Source organism: Saccostrea echinata, unplaced genomic scaffold, assembly GCF_033153115.1.
Source record: "Saccostrea echinata isolate AGI-Se365-2 ecotype Australia unplaced genomic scaffold, CSIRO_AGI_Sech_v1 ptg000019l, whole genome shotgun sequence".
NCBI classification, from domain to species: domain Eukaryota; kingdom Metazoa; phylum Mollusca; class Bivalvia; order Ostreida; family Ostreidae; genus Saccostrea; species Saccostrea echinata.
The window spans coordinates 1,562,900-1,586,297 of NW_026889768.1; the positions used below are offsets into that span (position 1 = coordinate 1,562,900).

General features: G+C 32.8%; 1 protein-coding gene across 1 annotated transcript; it reads right to left on the reverse strand.

Moving 5' to 3' along the window:
* Positions 1–15,571: 15,571 nt before the first annotated feature.
* Positions 15,572–22,965, reverse strand: LOC133189539 (uncharacterized). Its single transcript, XM_061324897.1, has 3 exons — positions 22,721–22,965; positions 19,053–19,193; positions 15,572–16,249 (listed from the first exon to the last, which is right to left on the reverse strand). The coding sequence occupies exons 1-3, from the start codon at positions 22,917–22,919 to the stop codon at positions 15,702–15,704; spliced, it is 888 nt and encodes a 295-aa protein (XP_061180881.1). The 5' UTR covers positions 22,920–22,965; the 3' UTR covers positions 15,572–15,701.
* Positions 22,966–23,398: the final 433 nt, after the last annotated feature.

Here is a 23,398-nt window from a genome sequence, read left to right on the forward strand (position 1 = left end):
TTTATTTTTCCTGGGAATATCGGCACTTTTAAAGTTAGATTTTCCCCCCATATCTTGAATATAGAGATGAACAGTTTGTAAGCGCAACTCCTCTTAAACCGCTGCACATAATTTTGTCAAACTTTACAGATATTTAGACCAAAGTGTGTAGATGTGCATATTACTAGGAAATTCCGATTCCATTATTTTTTGCCCTAAGAATTTTGCCTTTTATTGAAGAAACTTTCCAGCTAGGTAATAAGGAAATCCACTTGAATCAGCTTTTGTATTGAAATTTTATGTAAAATATTTTATGACCTTAAAAGACCCCTATTGATTTGAGATCAAAATTTTAATGATTTAACACACACACACACACATACACACAATCTTGGATAGTTCTCACCCCCCCCCCTTTCAAATTGGTTTTTTGCCTTAGATAATTTCATAATACAGTATATAAACAAATTCATAATCATAATTTTGTTTCCATCAATTATTTAAATGTGTAAATTGTCATGTGTTGGACATGGACTTACACTCATTGACAAGTCGAAATCACTGAGGAATTTAAATACCGGTAACAGTTTGTCAGCATAATCCCTGCACTGAATTTCCTGAAACCTTGTAGGTATTTCAGACATAATGTATAGATTTGTATATTGCCAAGAAATTCTGATTCCATTATTTATCTAGAAATTTCAGCCCAATTAAATTTGTAACATACAAAGATTTGAATGTCCTTATATGCAAGAAGTTTTGATGTGATGATTTTTTGCAAGTTATGCCCCTTTTTGAATTATACTGTGTATTTAAAATGCACTGTGCTATTCATTACGTGTTGCATTGTCGAGTTTTGGGGGAGCGTGGGGTATGTGAGCTTGCTCACTTTTTCTTTCAATTTCAAAAAATTTAAATTTGGTGATTACTTTTGAATGACATGTGACAGGGTGGTGATTACTTTTGAATGACATATGATAGGGTATTCATATTTGACAAGTGCATTACCTGTGTCAAAATGCTTCCGAATGTGCTATGATATTTGACCTTTGACCTTCAAGATTGACCTAATTTTCAAACATTTTATCAGTTTGCTAACTTCTGAAGGCGCGATGATAGTTCATTCATATTTGACACGTGTATTACCTGTGGCAAACATTTCCAAATGTACTATATTTTTAACCCATGACCTTGACCTTCAAGTTTGACCTAATTTTCAAAAAATATTAACATTGCTAATGACTTTTGATTATGAGAAGATACAACATTTACATTTGACATGTGCATTACCTGTTCAAGACCTTTCCGATTGTACACTTTTGTTTTTGATATTTTTTCACATGTGCATCAATTGTGACAAGACGTTTCGGATTGTACGAGTATTATGATATTTAACCTCATGAAATTGATGTTGAAGTTTAATGTAGTTTTGAGAAGATATATATAATCTTTGCCATAACTGTTATTAATTCAATAATTAAGGTATTGACAAGACAGGGCATACAAACAAGACAGTTGCAATAAAAAATGACATCCCATCCACTAAGACATCGAAAGCGGGGGACCACAATTCTTTGAATTTGCTTGTTTTTCATTTGTATTCTATAATTTTCCATTTGTATTGTATAATTTTTCATTTGTATTGTTTATTTTTCCATTTGCATTGTATAATTTTCCATTTGTATTCTAAAATTTTCCATTTGTATTGTGTAATTTTTATTTGTATTCTATAATTTCCATAATTTTCCATTTGTATTCTATAAATTTTCATTTGTATTGTATCATTTTTCATTTGTTAGTAAAATTTTTATTGGTATTCTGTAATTTTCTATTTGTATTGTATAATTATTCAATACAAATGGAAAAGTATACAATGCAAAAAAAAAAAACAACAACATAACAATCAAAACCCTGCCTCTCAAAATTCAAAAGACAAATTAAATTAAACTGTTTGGGGTATTTTTTGCAAACAGGTCAAAGGTCAAGTGGATTGTAACGCTGTAATTTTCAAAATGTTTTATGAGATGGTAACGCTGTAATTTTCAAAATGTTTTATGACAAACAGTGCACATGTCATGCTAAATAGCATAGACTTGCCTCTTAAATGTCAAGATATATGCTGTTTTTCGGCATTATGAACTGTTTTGAAATGTAGGTCAAAGGTCAAGGGTTACGAGATCAATAATCATGGTAATTTACAAAAGCCATAGTGCCAAGCAATATATATGCAAAATATCAAATCCATTCCTCTTACAGATCTCGAGTTATGAGGTGTGACAAACGGACAGACAGACGCCGAGTAAAGTGATCCCTAAGTGTCTCTGCAGGCGACCAAAGAAAAGGAAGCTAATGGAATAATAGGTTATCAAAGGCGATCCTTAGCACAAAGGGAATTATTGGCCAGGTCCATTTTTTCTTTGAAGACTCAAAATGGAATCTGTTAATTCAGAAAGATATCTGAAATTGTTGTGCAAGAAACTTCTACCCATTGCAGAAGAAAACCATAAATGTGAAAAATGCATGCTTTCGTCAAAATGAAGCAGGCCCACATACTTCATAATGTCATAATGTGCTCTGAACTGGATAGCACAAACGTCCCTCAACTCTCTGAGGACATTTAAAGGACACAATTTATATAAAAGAGGACCCAAAATAAGACAATCTCAAAATTGCCATAAGAAAACGAGAGGTTAATTACACAGAAAACCTGTCCAATACAATGAAAAAAGATGATTCAAACAAAATGAACACCATTTAGAGTATATTTTGTAACTAAACAACATTTTACAACTTCTCTAAATTCTTTTGTAGCTCATTATGTATTTTAGGGAATATTTTAATTTTCATAAGAATAAATCTTGAAATTATACCTTTCATATTGATATGTTAGTGATTGGTATTGAAAGAAATCATAGAAAAATACGATAATTTGAAATGGTTGTATGTTTTTGAAAAACCCTGTATTTATATGTTATAATTGCAAAACATTTTCGGGTTGGAAAATTTCAAATGGCCAGTTCAGCTACACCCACGCATAAAATTCCTAGAACACGTAAACAACATAATCTTAATATACATGCAGGTACTAGTATCTTATCTTCTCAAAGCAGTGGGATATTGTTTATGTTATAACACTGTGGAATACTTAATGAGAACAGTTATACGGTATAGAGAATTCTTACTCTAGCTGTCAAACTTTATCAGGATAATAACACGTCAGCTGTGGTGTCTGTTCTTTGACCTTTTGATTCGTGGTTATATTAATCAAAATATATATAAGACGAGGTCACCCGTGGGTATTGAACGTTGTTAAAGACTAGGTATTAAAAAAAATGTTTGAATTACGATGCGCACTAATTGTGCACCTTTGTTAGCCGACACTTATTGTGCTCCTTTTTAGCCAAACAGTTTTAAATTTTAATTTATTCAAAAAAACTTCTACAGAGAATAAAACTCTTCCTGTGACCTTCAACTCAACATTTTGATATATATCTAAACCTTTTATCAATTAACAATAGTTATTTTCATTCATATGTAGACTTGATATATCCCAATGAACTTGGAATAATAGGCACCACATAGTCATATTTGGATGTTTTACTGACTATGAACCTTATGACCACTTAACAACTAAACGATGGATTTCTCCGTCTACTGATCAATATATAGGGCTCGCAGCAGGTGTGGCTCTTCGTCAGGAGATGTGTACTCTTCCCATGCACCTGATCAAACCTCTGGTGTTTCCAAGAGTTGTGTTTTTGCCCTGTTCATGATTCGTTTTGTAAACTGGATTTATGAGATTAATCACTGTTCGTTATCTTCACATTTTACACATTAAATTATTAGATTACTATCGATATTTTCGGAAACTGCTACTTGTCATGCACATTTTAAATTTTTTTTTACCAGAAATGTCTTGCATAATTTATCACTGAACTTTAAGGCCTAAGATCAACCCGTTTATTACTAGTATTAGGTGAGCGCAACGAAAAAGATTGAATGTGTTCAATTAGAAAAAGATCAAAATTTTAAATTTGCTATGTTTATTTTCAGGACGAATGAACCATCAGAGATATAATATCATTTAACTCACACCACCAATTTAAGTATCAGTGGAAATCAAGAATGAACTGTACAACAACGACTATTAGATATACATTATTTTCTGACTTTGGAACTACATTACTGCTAAACATTATAAAACTCGATATACTATCTGCCTACTTAAAAAAAAAATCAATTTTCTGATTTATTAATCTTCATCGTGTGTTTTTTCATTGCAAATAATCCCCATCCACGCAGACGCAATCCAGGATTACAAAACTTACATGGTTAAATTTGTCTCAATGAATACACATATTTTCCATAAATTTTCATTTTCTCTTGCTTGTTTGATTTTAAGTTGTTAATCTTATTTTCGTTATCACATTGTGCAAATTGTATATATGGTCGATACAACGCAAGTCAGCTGCTTTTTCAATAAAATTGGAAGTCGTAAATTTATTTACCTTGTAACTGGTCACTTGCAAAATAATTTTGTCAAAAAACATTCTGATTGTACACACAAGTACATGTACTCTGAAGTTGACATTAAAAAGATGCTCGAGTTCCTGATTGACAATATCTATGTAGTTTTTGGAGACCAGGTCTTCCAACAATTTGTTGGTATTTTCATGGGTACCAACTGCGCCCCGTTTATAGCAGATTTATTTTTGTATTCTTATGAAGCAGAATTTCTTCAAAAACTTCTACATGAGAAGAAAAAAACGCTCGCTGTGGCCTTCAACTCGACATTTAGATATATCGACGAAGTATTATCAATTAACAATAGTTACTTCCATTCATATGTCGATTCGATATATCCCAGTGAACTTGAAATAAAAGACACCACAGAGTCTGACACATCTGTTTCATATTTGATTATTTTACTAGAAAAGGATATTAATGGTAACCTAACAACAAAACTTTATGATAAACGTCTACGGATTTTTCCATTTACCCGATCGTGACAAGGAGCACATGGCTGGTGGGGCCGATCGACACGGGATGCTTGCTCCTCCATGGCACCTGATCCCACCTCTGATGTTTTAGAGGTCCGTGTTTGCTCTGCTCCTTATTTGTATGGTTTGAATGGACTTGTAAGCTTGAATACTGTTCGTTATCTCCCTATTTTAATCGATCTTTATTAAATTATTACATCGTCATCTAAACAGATCTTTATATATGCATTTAGTATCTTAAATACTTACTATACAATACACGTATTATTCTTTGTATGAATATTCATATTTTTACAAGAATGATATCGTTCTTGGGAAAATTATTTCGGATTTCCAACGTTTCGGCATGAGCATCACTGAAGAGACATAATTTGTCGAAATGCGCATCTGGTGCATCAAAATTGGTACCGAATAAGATTTGCATGGCAATAAGAATAAACTGTGTAGAATATTTATTTACATCTTTACAAAAGATATAATACCAAATATGTCATCCATGGATATCTGGTATACATAATATTCTTAACACAACAGGACTGAGTAATGTTTGGAATGATCAATCATTTTTTATCACTATGTATACCATTTTTGTATAAACTGGTCTTTGAGCTTTTGGTTTATTGTAGTAGTAATCCATTTAACACTATGAAAATTTTGATCAAATAACAATTTTCCCAAGAACGATATCATTCTTGTAAAAAAAAAAAATGCGCACATATATTGGGTAACGTTCAGTTTCCCCGACATAACCATAAAATTCCAGGTACTAGATTTTAGATTAAAAATTATTTCAAAAATCTTACATGTAGACATATTTCGAAGCCTTCCCTATGAAAGTAAAAATTACGAAATTTTATTGCAAATATACAGGGCATCACATCCCCTATTCCTAAAGACGATTAGGCCACTGTCTGAAATGTAAGATACGTTAATGAGAACCATATTATTGTGTCAAAAACACCATATCCCCAATTGGTCCCCAGAATAAGTTTGGAAACTGAAAGACAGACGGACCAGGATAACAACAATATACCGTAACTTTCTTTAGAAAGTGTGGGTATAATTAAGAGGATGACCCGTATGCAAAAAAAAAAACAAAAAAAAACAAACAAACAAAAACAAAAAAACAAAACAAAACAAAACAAAACAAACAAAACAAAAACAAAAAAAAAAACTAGAAGCCCATTTAGGACTTATCAAAACATATTTCTGAATTCGATATAACGATTTGTCGAATTTGTCAAAACAAATTTGATTCGTTATAACAATTTTTTTTGAATTTGTTATAACGAATTTAATCTGTTATAACAGATTTATTTAATTCGTTATAACGAATTCAACAAATTTGTTTTGACGAATTCAATTTGTTTTAACAGATTCTAAAATTTGTTATAATGAATTATATTCGTTTAAACGAATTCTTAAATTTGTTATAACGAATAAAATTCGTTTAAACGAATTCGGCAATTTGTTATATTGAATCCAATTATACTTTTTTATTGGTCCTTATTGTCGAATTTCATTAAACAACTTTAATTCGTTAAACAAATTTTAGAATTCGTTTAAACGAATTTAATCTGTTATAACATATTTATGAATTCGTTATAACAAATTCAAAAAAATTGTTATAACGAATTAAATTCGTTTTAACAAATTTGTTGAATTCGTTATATCAAATTCAAAAATATATTTTGATAGGTCCTAAATGGGCTTCCGTAAAATAACTGATTATTTGTTTAGTTTAATAAACAAACCTTTATTTAAAATACTTTAATTACCGAAAGCAACCAATTTTAGACATATTCTGGATTATACTACGCATATTGAATATTTAGTCATATTTTTAAAAAATTACATAATTGAGTAAGACTTATATATCATGCTACTACAAACATTGTTGGATTTGAAAATTTCAAATAGACGGTTAAGTTACACCCACGCATAAAATTCCAAGAACGTAATAAAGGACAATATAATCTTAATTTAGAAACTAGTATCTTATCTTCTCAGAGCATTGGGATAATGTTTACGTTATAAAACTGTAGATAACTCATTAGGAACTGTTATACGGTGCAGACAATTCTTACTCTAGCTGTCAAACCTTATCAAGATGTTTACACGCCAACTGTGCATCTGTGCTGTCACCTATTGACTCGTGGTTTTATTAATCAAAATATAAAGAAAATGGGCTAATGTTTTTATGCATGTATTTATAGTATATGTAACATCCCTTTTAAATCTATTTTGAACCGAATAAAAAAATGGGGATCATAATTAGTTTGATATTCCATTTTCAACAGCCAATAAATATAACAAATAAACATTGAAAACCTGATTGCATAACAATCATTTTAAAGACATTTGACAGGCATGGCATAATTCATTGTTGAATAAATTGCTTTGACTTCATAATAAGTGTCAATCCCTCAATAAAAGTCTACATCGAAATGTTTTATCAAATTTATTTCCTCTAACTCTAATTTGTTGTGTCAAGTCTTTGCTTCAGTATGAGCACTAGCCAATAACAAGAGGCTCAAGGGCCTTAACGGTCACCTGAGTATAATGTAACAATCCATAGATTAAAACAAAATAAGCTGATAAAGAAAACTATATTGCCCAAAAAAGAAGAGAAATAGGATGATCAGGGATTAGCAAAATATTAATTTAGTACTCAATAACAAATCTTACAGTTGATCTATTTATTTGCCTGTACTTTCGCCCATTTGTTACTATCGTCATGCAGGCTAAACAAAACAATAGTTCTAAAACACTGTTAGTTAACACATTTCATTCCCCCCTCACATTGGCCTCTTTTAGTCTTTGAAGATTATTTATTGTACAAAGAGACTGTATTTTTGTCCCATTTTCATTTATCTATTATTTAAAAGTTTACCAGACCATTAAAAACTATGAAAGTACCTTTGTATTAAATATTATAAAATATCTTGTATAATTCTGTTATTCAAATGACCTTTTAAGTTACATTATTTACAGTGACTAACTATTATAGGTGAATAGCAAAGGAGAATTACTTCTTCAGTAGAAATTAATAAATTGACCAATGGGTACATAATTTCAAAATCTGTAAAAACCCCTTGCTTACTATAACTTCATATACTGAAGAGTGACTCAGGTGACCTAAAATACTTAAAAACGCCAATGCATACAACAAAGAAGTCTTCTCATCGATGAGTTAGACCCCCCCCTTCTTTCAGTGCAGTTTTTTGCAGCTGACACAGTGTGAAATTGATTGCACGATGAAAAAAGTTCCAGGCATGTTCAATGAGACTGAAATCGAGAGAGTTGGACAGTCCATACACTCAATGATTTCTGATTACTCAGTATACCTCTATTAAACCAGATCTGTTTGGACGTGCATAATTGTCCATTAAAACATAAGCGCATGCAGTATTCCTCATGTATGGCTCAAACATCAAAGAAAATTGTAACGAAAAAGGTGAAGATAACGAACCATGATCGATCTCAAAAAATCTACAAACAATAAAAATCTTTCAACAGGGGAAAAACATGACCCCAGGAAATTCCAGAGGTGGGATCAGGTGCCTAAGATGAGAAAACATCGCCTTTCGACCGGTCAAACCCGCCGTGAGACCTTTGTATTGATCAGGTAGACGGAATATTTCGTAGTCAAATTTAGTACAAAAACAAGACCTTACTATTGATATGACACACGTCAGCCAAAGTACGACTCATTAATAGAATATATTTGATTCGATACGCAAGAGCATGTTCTACGTATGAACAATTTCTAAAACGAGGTAAGTTATTGACAAACAAGTTGATGAAACAAGAATATCAACAGTCTCGTTTAAAGTCATCATTTCGTAAATTCTATGGTCGATACAATGACCTTGTCAGCAAAAACAATCTATCTTTAAGTCATATGCTGACTGACGTTTGTCATACTAATTGGTAAGCCACTGAATTGTCGATGGATTTTCCGTTATTTCCCGATCATGACAAGGAGCACACGGCGGGTGTGACCGGTCGGCAGGGAATGCTCACTCCTCCATGGCACCTGATTCCATCTCTGATGTTTTTGGAGGTTCGTGTTTGCTCTGCTCCTGATTTGTATTGTTTTAATGGACTTTGAGCTTGAATACTGTTCGTCATCTCCATATTTTATTGCTAACAATGTCATTTTAACGACCAAAGAATTTACGAAAAACTGATTTTAAGCGAGTTGGTTGACGTCAATAAGATAAACTCATTTGTCAGTAGCCTGCCTCAGTTTAAAAATTGATCATACTTACAACATGCTCTTGAGTATCGATTAAGTTGGGAGACGTGAATACTATGTGCAGGTATTAGTGAAATATTTCTACATAAAAAAGGAAAGTTGAGATGGAAAAGCTGAAGTCATGTCGTTTGTCATACAATTTAGTTGTTAGCTGGCCCTTATCGTCTATAGTCATTCAAACAATCAAATATGAAACAGATGTGGCATACTCTATTGTGGCTTGTATTTCGAGTTTACTGGGATATATCGAGTCGACATATAAATGGAAGAAACTATTGTTAATTGATAAACGTCATAAATTTATCTGAATGTCGAATTGAAGGCCACAGCAAATGTTTTCTCATTCTCATGTAGAACTTTTTGAATAAATTTTGCTTCATAGGAATATAAAAAAGGGTCGGCTAATAAAGGAGCACGATAAGTGCCCATTAAAAAATTCCAACAGTTTGTAGGAAAACCTGGTCTCCAAAGACTACATAGATGTTGTAAATGAGGAACTCCAGCGTCCTTTTAATAACAACTACAGTGTACTTGTTTGTAGAATCAGCGTGATTTTTAACAGAGTAATTTTGTTGATAACCAATCACAAGTTATGAAAATTTCCGAGTTCCATTTTTATTGAAGAAGCAGTTGACTTTGAAATCAAAAAGCCAAGTTTTGAATTTATCGTTAGGAATGGTTGTATAAAGTGTAGAAAAGTCGTACGTTTTGATGTTACTGACTTTTAAAAAAATTGTTGATTTTAAATTTTCTAGAAGTTTTTTGCAGGTTTTGGCAATCCACATCTGATTTACACTATTTCTAGAATCTGCTGTAGCACTGTGCGTCTGCTTTACTGCAGTATATATTTTTGTGGGGAAGTAAATATGGGAGATTGATAGGGCAAGTGCTGGGCCCAGTAATGTATCGTTGTTGTTATTAAATATGAAAATAACGAACAGTGTGAAAGCTCAAAAGTCCAATGAAACAATACAATCGGGAGCAGACCAAACACGAACCTCTAAAAAAAAACCCAGCAGAGGTTGGATCAGCATCCTCTGTCGACTGGTCACACCCGCCGTGTGCTCCTTGTCCTGATCGGACAAACCGAAAAATCCGTAGACAATTCAGTATTTAAATAATGGCCTATCAATTTGAAAAACGTCAGTTAGCACTCGACGTAATGATGGAATATATTTACTGTAAAGGTCACTGAGTCGACCATGTTAGTTATATTGTTGTGAGGTTACCATTTGCGTCTTTTCAGTAAAATATTGAAATATGAAACGGATGTGTCGGACTCTGTTAAAAGTTATCAGCAATGTTAAATGTTTTGAAAATTAAGTCAAATTTCAAGGTCAAGGTCATGGGGTCAAAAATCATATTACATTTGGAAATGCTTGTCACAAGTAATGCACGTGACCAATATGAATGTCCTATGTTCGATCCTTCAAAAGTTAACAACACTGATAAAATGTTTGAAAATTAGGTCAAACTTGAAGATCAAGGTCACGGGGTCAAATATGATAGCACATTTGGAAACATTTTAATAATAATAATGCACTTGTCAAATATGAACGCCCAATCATATCTCATTCAAAGTAATCACCAAAGTTGAATGTTTGAAAATTAGGTCAAACATGAAGGTCAAGGGGTCAACAAATCATAGCATGCTCGGAAACGTCTTGTCACACCTACATATAATGCACTTGTCAAATATGAAAACCCTATCTTTTCTCAATCAAAGGTTATAAGGAAAGATAAAATTGTTGAAAAGTAGGTCAAACTTCAAGGTCAAGGTTACAAGGTCAAAAAATCATAGTATATTTGGAAAGGCTTTGCCACAGGAAATATACATGTTTAATATGAAAGCCTCATCTTATCTCATTCAAAAGTTATGACCAATTTAAAGTAATGTTAAAATTTTTGAAAAGTAGGTCAAACTTCAAAGTCATGGAGTCAAAAGCATGGCATATTTTAAAGGCCTTGTCACGGGTAATGTACATGTGAAATATGAAAGCTCTATCTCTTCTCATTCAAAAGTTATGACCAAGGTTGTTTTTATGACAGTCAGACTGACAGAAGGACACACTGACATACGGACAAACGAATGAGATTTAATGCCCCTCGCTTTCGCGAATACGGGGGACAATAGATTTACGAGTTCCGTTTTTATTGAAGAAAAAGGTGTCTTTAGTGTCAAAAAGCCTGGACTTAAATATATCCTGGGGAATGGTTGTACAGAGTGTTGAAAAGTCGTACATTCTAATGTGATTGATTTTGGTAAAATTTTGTGATTTCAAATTTTCTAAAAGCTCCTTAGAGAATCTTCTTAGAATTTTTAAGTATCCATATCTTACACACTGAATTGTCGACGGATTTTTCCGTTATTTCCCGATCATGACGAGGAGCACACGGTGGGTGTGACCGGTCGGCAGGGGATGCTCGCTCCTCCATGGCACCTGATCCCACCTCTGATGTTTTGGAGGTCCGTGTTTGCTCTGCACCTATTTTGTAATGTTTAATGGACTTTTGAGCTTGAATACTGTTCGTAATCTCCATATATTTCATCCATATCTGATTTACACCACTTCTCGAATACAGGTTTGTACAGTACTCCTAAATTTTCTCCTTGGTATCTTAGTTTTTAGGGATTTTTACGTAGTTTAGGAATCCAGTATAAGTATTGTTATTTAAAATCAATTTAATTATTGGGAATATTAAAATTATTTGAAACTGACATATGATTTTGAAAAATTTCCTTCTTAGATAGGGAGATATGGATGTAAGTTGGATTATCACTTGCAGAATTTAAAATTAAAATTCCAGCTCTGCTAAATTACAATTAAAATAATGAGCTTGATAAAGACTATGTTGTACCTGCTTTTTCAGCTGGGACCAGTACATATTGATCGTGTAATCTAATTATTTTTCTTCACTCTGAATTATTGAAGACAGAAGGATAGGATGGTTTTCATGTTACCCCTCAATTGCACAATGCGGGATTTCAACATCCATCTGATACTTTTAGTCCATTCTGACAAAGTATCTAGGTCTTCTTTTTTCATGCCTGGCGTAATCTTCCACAGAATTCATAATATTTATGAAATTATCATGCCTGTTGAAAGATTGGGGTCCCTAAAATTTGACCCTTTTAAAATATGTGATTTAAGTTTCGCACTATTAACTATATATACGTCACCAGAAATGACGCGTCCGGCAAGACTATAAATGTAGAGTGAAGACGAATATGAACACGTTGTAAGGATTTTTATGACCGGTCGACAGGGGGTGCTTACTCCTCCATGTCACCTTATCCCACCTCTGATGCGTTTGGAGGTCCGTCTTTGCTCTGCTCCAGATTTGTATTGTTTCAATGAACTTTTGAGCTTGATTACTGTTCGTTATCTCCATATTTCATTTAGGAATCCAGTATAAGTACGGTAGATGTTGCATTGCAGTATCTTCAAAAACTGCAAGATGCCTTTAATTGATGAGTTGTCAGGGTAAGGTTTTCAGGGAGAAATGCCAAAGTAGACCTGCTACTGAAGCTAAAGATTCTATGTAAATAGACCTGCTACTGAAGCTACAGATTCTATGTAAATAGACCTGCTACTGAAGCTACAGATTCTATGTAAATAGACCTGCTACTGAAGCTACAGATTCTATGTAAATAGACCTGCTACTGAAGCTACAGATTCTATGTAAATAGACCCGCTACTGAGACTACAGATTCTATGTAAATAGACCTGCTACTGAAGCTACAGATTCTATGTAAATAGACCTGCTACTGAAGCTACAGATTCTATGTAAATAGACCTGCTACTGAAGCTACAGATTCTATGTAAATAGACCTGCTACTGAAGCTACAGATTCTATGTAAATAGACCTGCTACTGAAGCTACAGATTCTATGAAATTAGAAACAAACTGTTGACACAACCTTTATCTAATCAAATGTATGATCATTGCCCTTATAAAAGAAGTTTGTGTGATGAATAAAAGGAAAGAAAAATGCATTTGTCGAGAAAAACAGTTTACACAAATTAAATTCCAAATCTGTAAATTTACAGTCCATACCTTTTTTTCTTGTAGAAATGGATTTAGAACTGTTATAACTGTGTTATGTATACTCATATTTCTTGAATAGTATTATTCCTTACCATTTTATTCCATCCAAATTGTGTATGATTCGTACAGTTATCTCTAGAAATTGTGTACCAACGACAGAATAGCAGCTCACCATTCTTCCTGTCAGTGTAACAATGTTTAAGTCCTGATAATATTTAATTGAGAATGTAAATTCAGTGTAAGAATGTTTAAGTCCTGATCATATTTAACTGAGAATGTAAATTCAGTGTAACAGTGTTTAAGTCCTGACAATATTTAACTGAGAATGTAAATTCAGTGTAATAATGTTTAAGTCCTGACAATATTTAACTGAGAATGTAAATTCAGTGTAACAATGCATAAGTCCTGACAATATTTAACTGAGAATGTAAATTCAGTGTAACAGTGTTTAAGTCCTGATAATATTTAACTGAGAATGTAAATTCAGTGTAATAATGTTTAAGTCCTGACAATATTTAACTGAGAATGTAAATTCAGTGTAACAATGCTAAAGTCCTGACAATATTTAACTGAGATTGTAAATTCAGTGTAACAATGCTTAAGTCCTGATAATATTTAACTGAGAATGTAAATTCAGTGTAACAATGCTTAAATCTTGATAATATTTAGCTGAGAATGTAAATTACTATCAATCACTGTCCCACATATAAAAAGATTCCCTACAACGAAGTTACGTGTAAAGACAAACAAATGCCCAAGGTAAATCAAAACAAATCCTATTTTAAACTCTGCAAATAAATAACAAGAATGTGAAGATAAAAAACACTTGATATGTTATTTTTCTACATGGGCCTTGCCTTGCAAAACTCATGAAGATTCACAAAAAATATAAATATACATTGTTCTTTTTCCTTTGAACATGATGCATTCTTTCGGTCTTGATCAATAATCCGTGCTTCACTAAACATTGTAGTTTCAAATGAGTGGTAGAATTAAAATCAAAAAAAAAATCCAGTTTTTAGCCTTCAAAGCTTTAGATCTCGAAGATCAAATACGAGTGTAGCTGCAAAATACAATGTCTATTCTCAAGAAAAAGACGTCCAAAAATTTGCAAATTCAATTTTCTGGCGGGTTTCTTTGGAGTTAAGGGTCCTGACTATGAGCAGATCTTAACAAGATAAAGACATACTTATGTCAAATTAACGAGTCGCGTGGAAAAATAAATGTATATATACATTTATCACATATTTACCCCTTTATACAGTGGATATAGCTCATTGCATATCGTTTTCATATCCATACTATGTATTCCTACGCCGCGTGACGTAATGTAAATAAACAGATCTATGTGCATGATGGAAAGAAGAATTCCAAATAATTCAATTGTAAATATTGATGGAGGTGGTTCAGGTTTGGTGAAATCTTCTAAATTTGAAAATGATGAAATTATTCATGAAGTCGAAATTGAGGGTACAGGTCTGACATTGCCATTTCCAAGTTATCGTCTCAAAATAGTGAATCCTGTCTAGCAGCAGATGACGTCTGGATCGCGATTTGAATTTATAGACGAAAATGATATTAATAAATATATCAATGATCAAGAAAACAAAAACACATGGAAAAAAACTTCTACTGATATGAATTTGCTAAAATCATTTCTTGAAACTCAAAATGAAAACAGACCCATAGAAACAATCCCTCCCTCTGAATTGAATAACATTTTGTGTAATTTTTTTTTGAGTGTCCGGAAGCCTGACGGCTCAAATCATGAACTAAACACATTGCGATCTTTTATGTGCAGCTTTGATAGACATTTACGTAAAATAAGGTTTGGATGTCAGATTGTTTCAAGCATAGAATTTGTTAAAGCGCGCGAAGTTCTCAAGGCAAAACAGCGAAGTCTTAAAGGCGAGGGTAAAGGAAATCTATCTAAAAAAGCAGACCCATTAACTAACATCGAAATAAATAAACTGTGGGAATGTGGTCTGTTAGGGGCACAAACTCCTGAGAGTATATTAAACTCACTTTGGTTATTCAACACGATTTATTTTGGACTGAGGGGTTCAGATGAACACAGATCCATGTCGTGGGCTGACATTTGTTTGCAAACTGATATTTCTGGCGTAGAATACTTAACATTTAATGAACGCCAATCAAAAACCAGACAAGGAGTAAACCCAAGGGATGTTCGAGTAGTCAAACCCAAAATGTGGGCAAATACTGACGCGCCGGATCGATGTCCTGTTGCTATATACAAAAAAATATTCAGAAGAAAGACCCGATGATTTTTCAAAACCCGATAATCCATTTTATTTAGCTAGACATACCCAGCAACACGCAATGTCCATAAAAGAACAAACCATGGGAGATCCTATATGTATTACATGCTCGACTCGGACAGTTGAATGATGTTCAACGACAGCCACAACGTGACACCGACATCCCTCTAACCGTCTGCACGACCGTCATGCTGTTTCTCACGAATATTAAAGTCTGTGACATGTATTCTATTGGGGAACAACACAGTCTCTTCTCCAGGACATACTTTATGAGTACATGGTTTGTGGCGTTGAAATAGGAATCCATTGGAGCCACCGGGCAATTTCCAGCACAGATGTTCGCTCGATATGTTATTGGATGCAGAATAAATTTTTCGTACCATCCCATATCCCTAAAGTCTACTGTCCACTCCTTCAAACGACAGTATTTTCGCGATTCAGCTGTTTCCATATTTATTGTAGAATTTCCATTACTAGGCACAAATCGCTTCCGCCGATCTCTGTGCAATAAAGAGACATTTATATCCAGAAAAATCGCCAAAATCGGATTAAGATGTCTTATCTGGTGAGTTGATTTACTGATGGAGACAAACAGTTCTAATGTTGTATTTAACACCTGATCTATAGCCAGAATTGTGACGTCAGCCACGTGTCCTTGTCCTGTATGAAAGGAATTCACCCCTGAAATATTGGAAATACAAATTATAAAAAAAATAAATAAACAAAGAACATCTGTGAAGTAAGCGTTTATAATAAGCTAGGTTCTTTGAAACAATTTTTTCTATATATAGTTTTGACCAATTTATCATGAATTGGCATACATATACTTTAATTGATCCTTTACATTGTTAGAAAGTTAAAAAGAAATATGCAAACGATCTATTCTTCCGTTTTCACTAAATCGGTGGTGCTAAAAGAATAAGAGAGACTATACGTGAACAATATGTTATGTTTCCAGCAGACAAGGCTTGTAATAATATCGTCTTTGTAAGGCTCATTATTATAGCTGTATTTTAGAGTAACTTGGTTTTAATTCCAAATTTGAAAATCCTACTTATACTAGCTGTTCACTTTCTGAGGATGAGATTCTTCAAAATCACATTTCAGTCTTTAATATTTTTAACATTCCAGTCACCAAGGTGTGTTTGATCTACATTCCTAAACTTCATAAAAAAATCCTTAAAAACAAAGATACATTGAATTACAATTCAGCTGGTTACGTAAAAGTTTAAAATTAAATTCTGCTATCTACTTATCAAAAACATTGGAAATCATTCATAGCTGTGTACACATTTTTTCCATTTGACCATTTGTCATCTTAAATTCTTTTGACCATTTCGTTTCCAGTATTGGCTTTTGCACCTTTTTAGAAACCGGATTATTATAATAAAATCACGATTTTTCGAATTCTGGATTTTTATTTTTTCCGTAGAAGTAAAAGTGTGACTTTTGAATATTTGTTTTATTTACATTGTTGTAATCTATATTTAGGTTTTTAAATGCCTAATTCTATATTATTGGATATTCGCATTATTAAGTATTTAATCTTTGATTCAATGATGTCCTTGACATCATTTATATCTTTTCGGTAGAGCGCTCGCTCCGTGATCGGGAGATCGTGAGTTCGAATCTCGGCCGCGACAGACCTAAGTCGATAAAAAATAGGTAGCAACTGTTCCTTCGCCATGCGCTCGGCACTTTGAAGTGAAAGTTGCGGGTCCTTCGGATGAGACCTTAAAAACCGAGGCCCCGTGTCACGGCAGGCGTTGGCACGATAAAGATCCCTCACTGCTCAATGGCCCTGAGTGCCGAGTAAAGGTCAAAATTTGAAGCCCTTCACCGGTATATGGTGACGTCTCTATATGAGTGAAAAATTCTCGAATGGGACGTAAAACAATATACAATCAATCAATCAATCAATCATTTATATCTTTCATACCTTCTCTTGTAAACAGATCTTTTACATATAAAATACCACTCTTGCCCAACTTTTTTGGTAAAGTGGCTTATTGTTTTGTTTAAGAGGACTGTTTAACCATAAGTTTACTATATATCCTGGTGAGCTTGAGATAAAAGATACCACAGAGTCTGGCACATCTGTTTTATATATGGATATTTTACTTGAAAAAGACGTTAATGGTAATCTAACAACCAAGCTTTATGATAAACGTGATGACTTTAACTTTTCAATCGTCAACTTCCCTTACTTATGCAGCAATATACCTTCAATACCTGCATACAGGGTTTATATCTCTCAGTTGATTCGATAAGCAAGAGCATGCTCTACGTATGTACAATTTCTAAAACGAGGTAAATTATTGACAAACAGTTGATGAAACAAGAATATCAGCAGTCTCGTTTTCAGTCATCATTTCGTAAGTTCTATGGTGGATACAATGACCTTGTCAGCACATACAATTTATCATTATAGTCAAATGCTGACTGGCGTTTTTCATACAAATTGTTAGACCATTATTTACAAACTGAATTGTCAACGGATTTTTCCGTTATTTCCCGATCATGACAAGGAGCACACGGCGGGTGTGACCGGTCGACAGGGGATGCTCACTCCTCCACGGCACCTGATCCCACCTCTGATGTTTTGGAGGTCCTTGTTTGCTCTGCTCCTATTTTGTATTTTTAATGGACTTTTGAGCTTGAATACTGTTCGTTATCTCCATATATTTCATTCGTGGTGGTGTTAGAAATTTACTATTGTTAAAACGACAAAAATATATAAGTTAATTTTTGGAAACTTATTTAAAATATTGAATTGATTCGGATTCATATAATATTCCTGACTAGGAGATACTCAAAGTGTATCCAATTAATTTTTTAATGCGTTATCTAGAAATTTTATACGCGTGGATTTTTTTAATTGTAAAGTCTTCTGATCCATCCTGCTTTTAAGCTTGCATTCGATGTAGATAAGATCAAGACCTCCGTCGTTTATTGACTACATTTAATTCCCTCTCTCTCTCTCTCCCTCTCTCTCTCTCTCTCTCTCTCTCTCTCTCTCTCTCTCTCTCTCTCTGTGTCAAATATACTCTCCCCTCATACAATCTTAGAAAATCCAAAAAAGGCAAACACATGGAGATTAAATAAAACAGTTTGAATCTTGAATAAAAATTGATTTTTGCAGATAATCTGCTTAGAATTATAACCAATGCAACGGAAAATAACGGAAAACAGCAGTACTTACAAAGAAACTGGTGGGGAAGCGGTAACGTCGAAGTGTCTATGTAAACTCAGCATCAGAATTTTGACAGAATTTGTTAATGGTAGGGTTGAAAAAGTGTTCTAACAAGACAGTACCATAACAAGTTTGATTATTAAGGAACAAGATAACAGGAGGCTATAATAAAGATAGGCCTCTGTCATCTACAGTGAGGTTCAGGACACATATCTCAAATATTTTGATATGATAATTCAACATTGCTTAATAATTATCTACTGTATGAAATACCAATCTATAAGAACTTACTGATCCCTGGACGATATGGCGATGTAATTTGGATAGAGAACAGCCGATGAGTGTGTCCCGTGAAGGCGAGCTCTATTTTGGTCACGTTTCCGTTAATTGGCGCTCTCGATAAATCAAATTCAATGAGACCATCAGAGGTTTCTGTATAAAAAGATGATAAAACTTGAAACAGTGACACGTTTTATGGTAATCCTGTATCGTACAATTTTTTTCAATTATTTCTGAAAAATATGAATATATTAAAAGTGAACTTCTGGTCGAAAATGTTGGAATTGCTTAAAGAGAGTACGCAGTTTATTTTTTCTACAGAAAAAGTACAATAAGTACACTGTACGGACGAATTTTACAGATGTCCAAAATTTTTCTTTGTGGATGTTGAAATGTCTTACATACAACATTTGTTAAACAAGCTCTGACACTATGCCAGGTAAGTGCAAAATTTACACGCGCTCTTTTCTCTCCAGCGAGTAAGTAAAGTCTACATGCAAATATTAATAAAATCGGCTCAGAGACATGAGCAATGATTATTTGTTATATAATAAGATTTCAAATGCTGGCCATGAAAAATTAAAAAATATATAATCTTGAATTATGACAGATAACCTTTTTGATTTTTTTTCTGTATAGTCCCTTCTTTTGATACGATTCTCATGTACATATCATTGTTAATTCTTTAAGTATTGATATTTATTGGTATGAGTTATCACTCCTCTTAGGCAGAAAACACTTTACTTGTTTGTGAAAATACGTTATATTTACATGTTGGCAACTAGCTGAAAAAAAACGCATTAGTTTGTATCATTGTTTGATTTAACTGATTTCACACATGTGAATAAAATTTTTCTCTAAATTAAAACTTTTTTGCGATGAAAATTGATTTAAAAAGAAACTGCCACTTTTGTATATTTCATGTTTTTTTGTTTGTTTGTTTGTTTGTTTGTTTTTTTTATAAAGAATCTCCAATATGCAAAAATACATTTATGCCTTTTAATATTTGAAAAGTTTTCACAACGTCATGCAATCTTTGTATAATTCACCGTGGTCATCACTGAAATAGTAGAATTTCCATATTTGAAGTATGACAGCATCCATAACTAACAACACAATTTAGAGTCCTTCGGGAAATGCAGGCTAAATTACCTGTCTTTATCGATATTTACCTGTCTTTCGCATAAAGTTTTTAAATTAAGGCCTCTGTATGCTTGTTTTTTGGGGACGGGTGTTTTATTTTCTATTTTTGTCTGGAATTCATTTTTGTGGAAAATGGACAGTGATATTTTTAAAACGACTAGTTCCACATTTTGATTTGTCTTGCGTCTTTTTTCAGTGAATCGATCACTGTTCATCATTAAGTATGCGGAATAAGAGTAACAAAAAAATTGAATGCGTTTAATCAGAAAAAAAAATTAAAATTCACTATATCATTTACATTACTAATTAACTTTCAGAAAATGAATCTCTTAAGGTACCACTGATTTAACATTCAGTGAAAGTGAGTTTGGAATTCACAAATGAAGTGCACATTAACGACTTTTATATATAATCTGCATATTTTTATCACTTTGGAACTAACATTATTGTATAATATAATAAATCTCGATCTTATCTACATATATATAAAATCAGTTTTCTCCCTTGTTTAAGCACTGAATTTTTTTTTTTTTTTTGAAGATACTGTCTCATAACTGCAAACAAATTGAGTAACGCGCGTTTTAAAAAATTTGTTTGCACACACCGTTGCAGTTATGAGACTATCTCTTTCAAAAAATGTTGAATCAATACTTATATTTACATTTTTTAACTCCTTCCATTGACTGCAAATCTGATTTTATTTCAAAATCCCTGTATCATCCTTTGGGTAAGTTATAATTAATGAAAGAGCCTTTGCAACAGCTTCTTTTCAATGTGAGCGTGAAATTTGATTTTCGCTTATGACGTTGCACTTCCATGGCGTTCAACGCTTGTGACGTCAAAATAAAACGCATACTTTAATCTTTTAACCCTCTGTCCGTGTTATGGTGTTTTGAATAGCTTTCCTCACACTTTATTCAAGAAATAAGTTTTCATTTTTAAACATCTATCGGGATATAAATACGTGTTGGTCACGAGATCAAAAAGCCCGAAGGGCATTATGACAAATTTGATCTCGTACCAACCCGTATTTATAGCCCGATAGATGTTTTAAAATGATACCTTATTACTTATATTTACATTTGTGACATTTATATTTTATATTTGCCTGATTATAATCTTTATCGCATGAAACGTTTTATTTTTCAAACCCAACGGAACGTGTTTGATCCACTGATTGCGCGTCGACCCTTTATGACGTCACTGAGAAATTACGTCGAACATTTATGACGCGAGGAACCCGTGTTTATACGGATATAATTTAATTCTGGTTGTAACGTTGTATTTGGTTGGATACAAAATTTACTTTATATCGTATAAAATGGGTTGCCTACGCCACAAAGACTTGCGTCAAAAACGTATCGATCCGCCTGACGTTACAATCAAATTTTGTACAAATTGAAGTCATTTTTAAGGGCAATTATCTTTTTTTTTCTTACAGTGAATGAATGAAAATTAAATTATAAGGAATGAATTTAAATGATACCTATTTTATACGGTATAAACTGGGTTGGAACAGTTTACGCTTTTTATAAACAGCTTCGCGGTTTATAAAGCGTATACTGCCCCAACCCAGTTTATATATATATAAAATAGGTAGCTATTTAATTCATTCCTTGAATAGATACGCGTTGCTTTTAATAGTGTAATATAAAAGAAAACATTTGCAAATGTAAATATAACAAAATACATGCTGAATGTAAATATTAAGTTTTATGATATTTTTTTCGACTTACTTTAATTGTATATTTTGTATATTGTTTCCCTTTCTGTCAACAGAATTTCAATATGTTGGTTTTCGCAATAGTTATTTGTTTAACGTACATTATTTAGGAAAAGTAATACTTTTATGCAGAAGCAGTCCAGTGACTACAAAATTAAGATGATTGAATTTATTTTAAAGAATTCACTTGTTATTTCGAAAATTTTCTTTTCTTCTTGTTAGTTTGATTTTATGTTAATGATTGTTCTATTTTTCATGTAGGTTTCATGTTCTAAATTTTGTATTTACTCCCACCCGGTAAATTCAAAATTTAGAACATGACATAGGTAAAGGGGGAGAGGTACGCACAGGGATTGTTTGCATTAAACAAAAATATATGCCCAGAATTATTTGTGCATTCTTAATGAAAAATTAAACGATGAAATTCAATTAGCTTTATCAGGATATGAAAAATTAATTGCTTGTCATAAATAAGTTTCGTATGTATATTCATTACTTTCTGTTAATTGTTTAGAATATTTCATTTTGATTAACGAAGTATTGAATGTTACGTTCTGTTAATTGTTAAAACATAGTTAATTTTAACAAAGGTATTGAATTATTTATCTCAACATTTATTTTCAAAGGACTTTTATTTCCCAGTGTTTGAAGTACATGTACTACTTTAAAAACATTTAAAATGTATATAGGAAAATAAAGTTTAAATCGCAAAATCTATATAAGAGTGCTTTCATAAAAGAAAGGGCAATATTAGAAATTGCTTTATAGCGCAAAACAAGCAAACAAAATTTAAAAATGATGTAATATAACTTACGAGACTCCGGATCATAAAACTGCACCTTTGGATCGCGGTCTGAATACATACGCAGATCATCTTGTTTTTCTTCCATCTGAAGAAAAAGCTGTAGCACATAGGGTGAGATGGACCGAGTTATGGGTCTGTGCCCTCCGGGGTCAATGCCCAGATTCTGAAGGAATTCAGAAGTCAAGTGAGGGGGGACAAACGTCCCCATTCCAAGATCAGTGGTGAACACAACCACGTACAACCAAATGCCAAGAGTTCTCATAATTTTGTAAGTGTTCCAGAGCATGTCAAAGCTTTATATACCAGGACCTATATATGTCGGTACCATGTCGTCGTGGTTTTGCTATAGGAATTCATATTTAAATGTTTATCATGCACCAGTTTGATTTTTGTTTCCAAGAAATTATCAAATACAAATAAAAATAGATGCCATTTTAATAGTGATTTATATTTAGCACAATTTAGTTTTTCGTAACTGTAGAAAATATTATATAGCATTACGAGATGTTTGATAACGCTGAATTATTTTTGAAATGTTCTTATATACGCTTCAATGTATTTTTGAGCTTCTTAATATAGCTTGATTTTAATTGTTAATAGTCATGTTACATTTTGCAGCTTATGACAAAATCCAGACAAATGTCAGTTAGATCTGGAAATATTTATTATCATGAATAATACTTGATT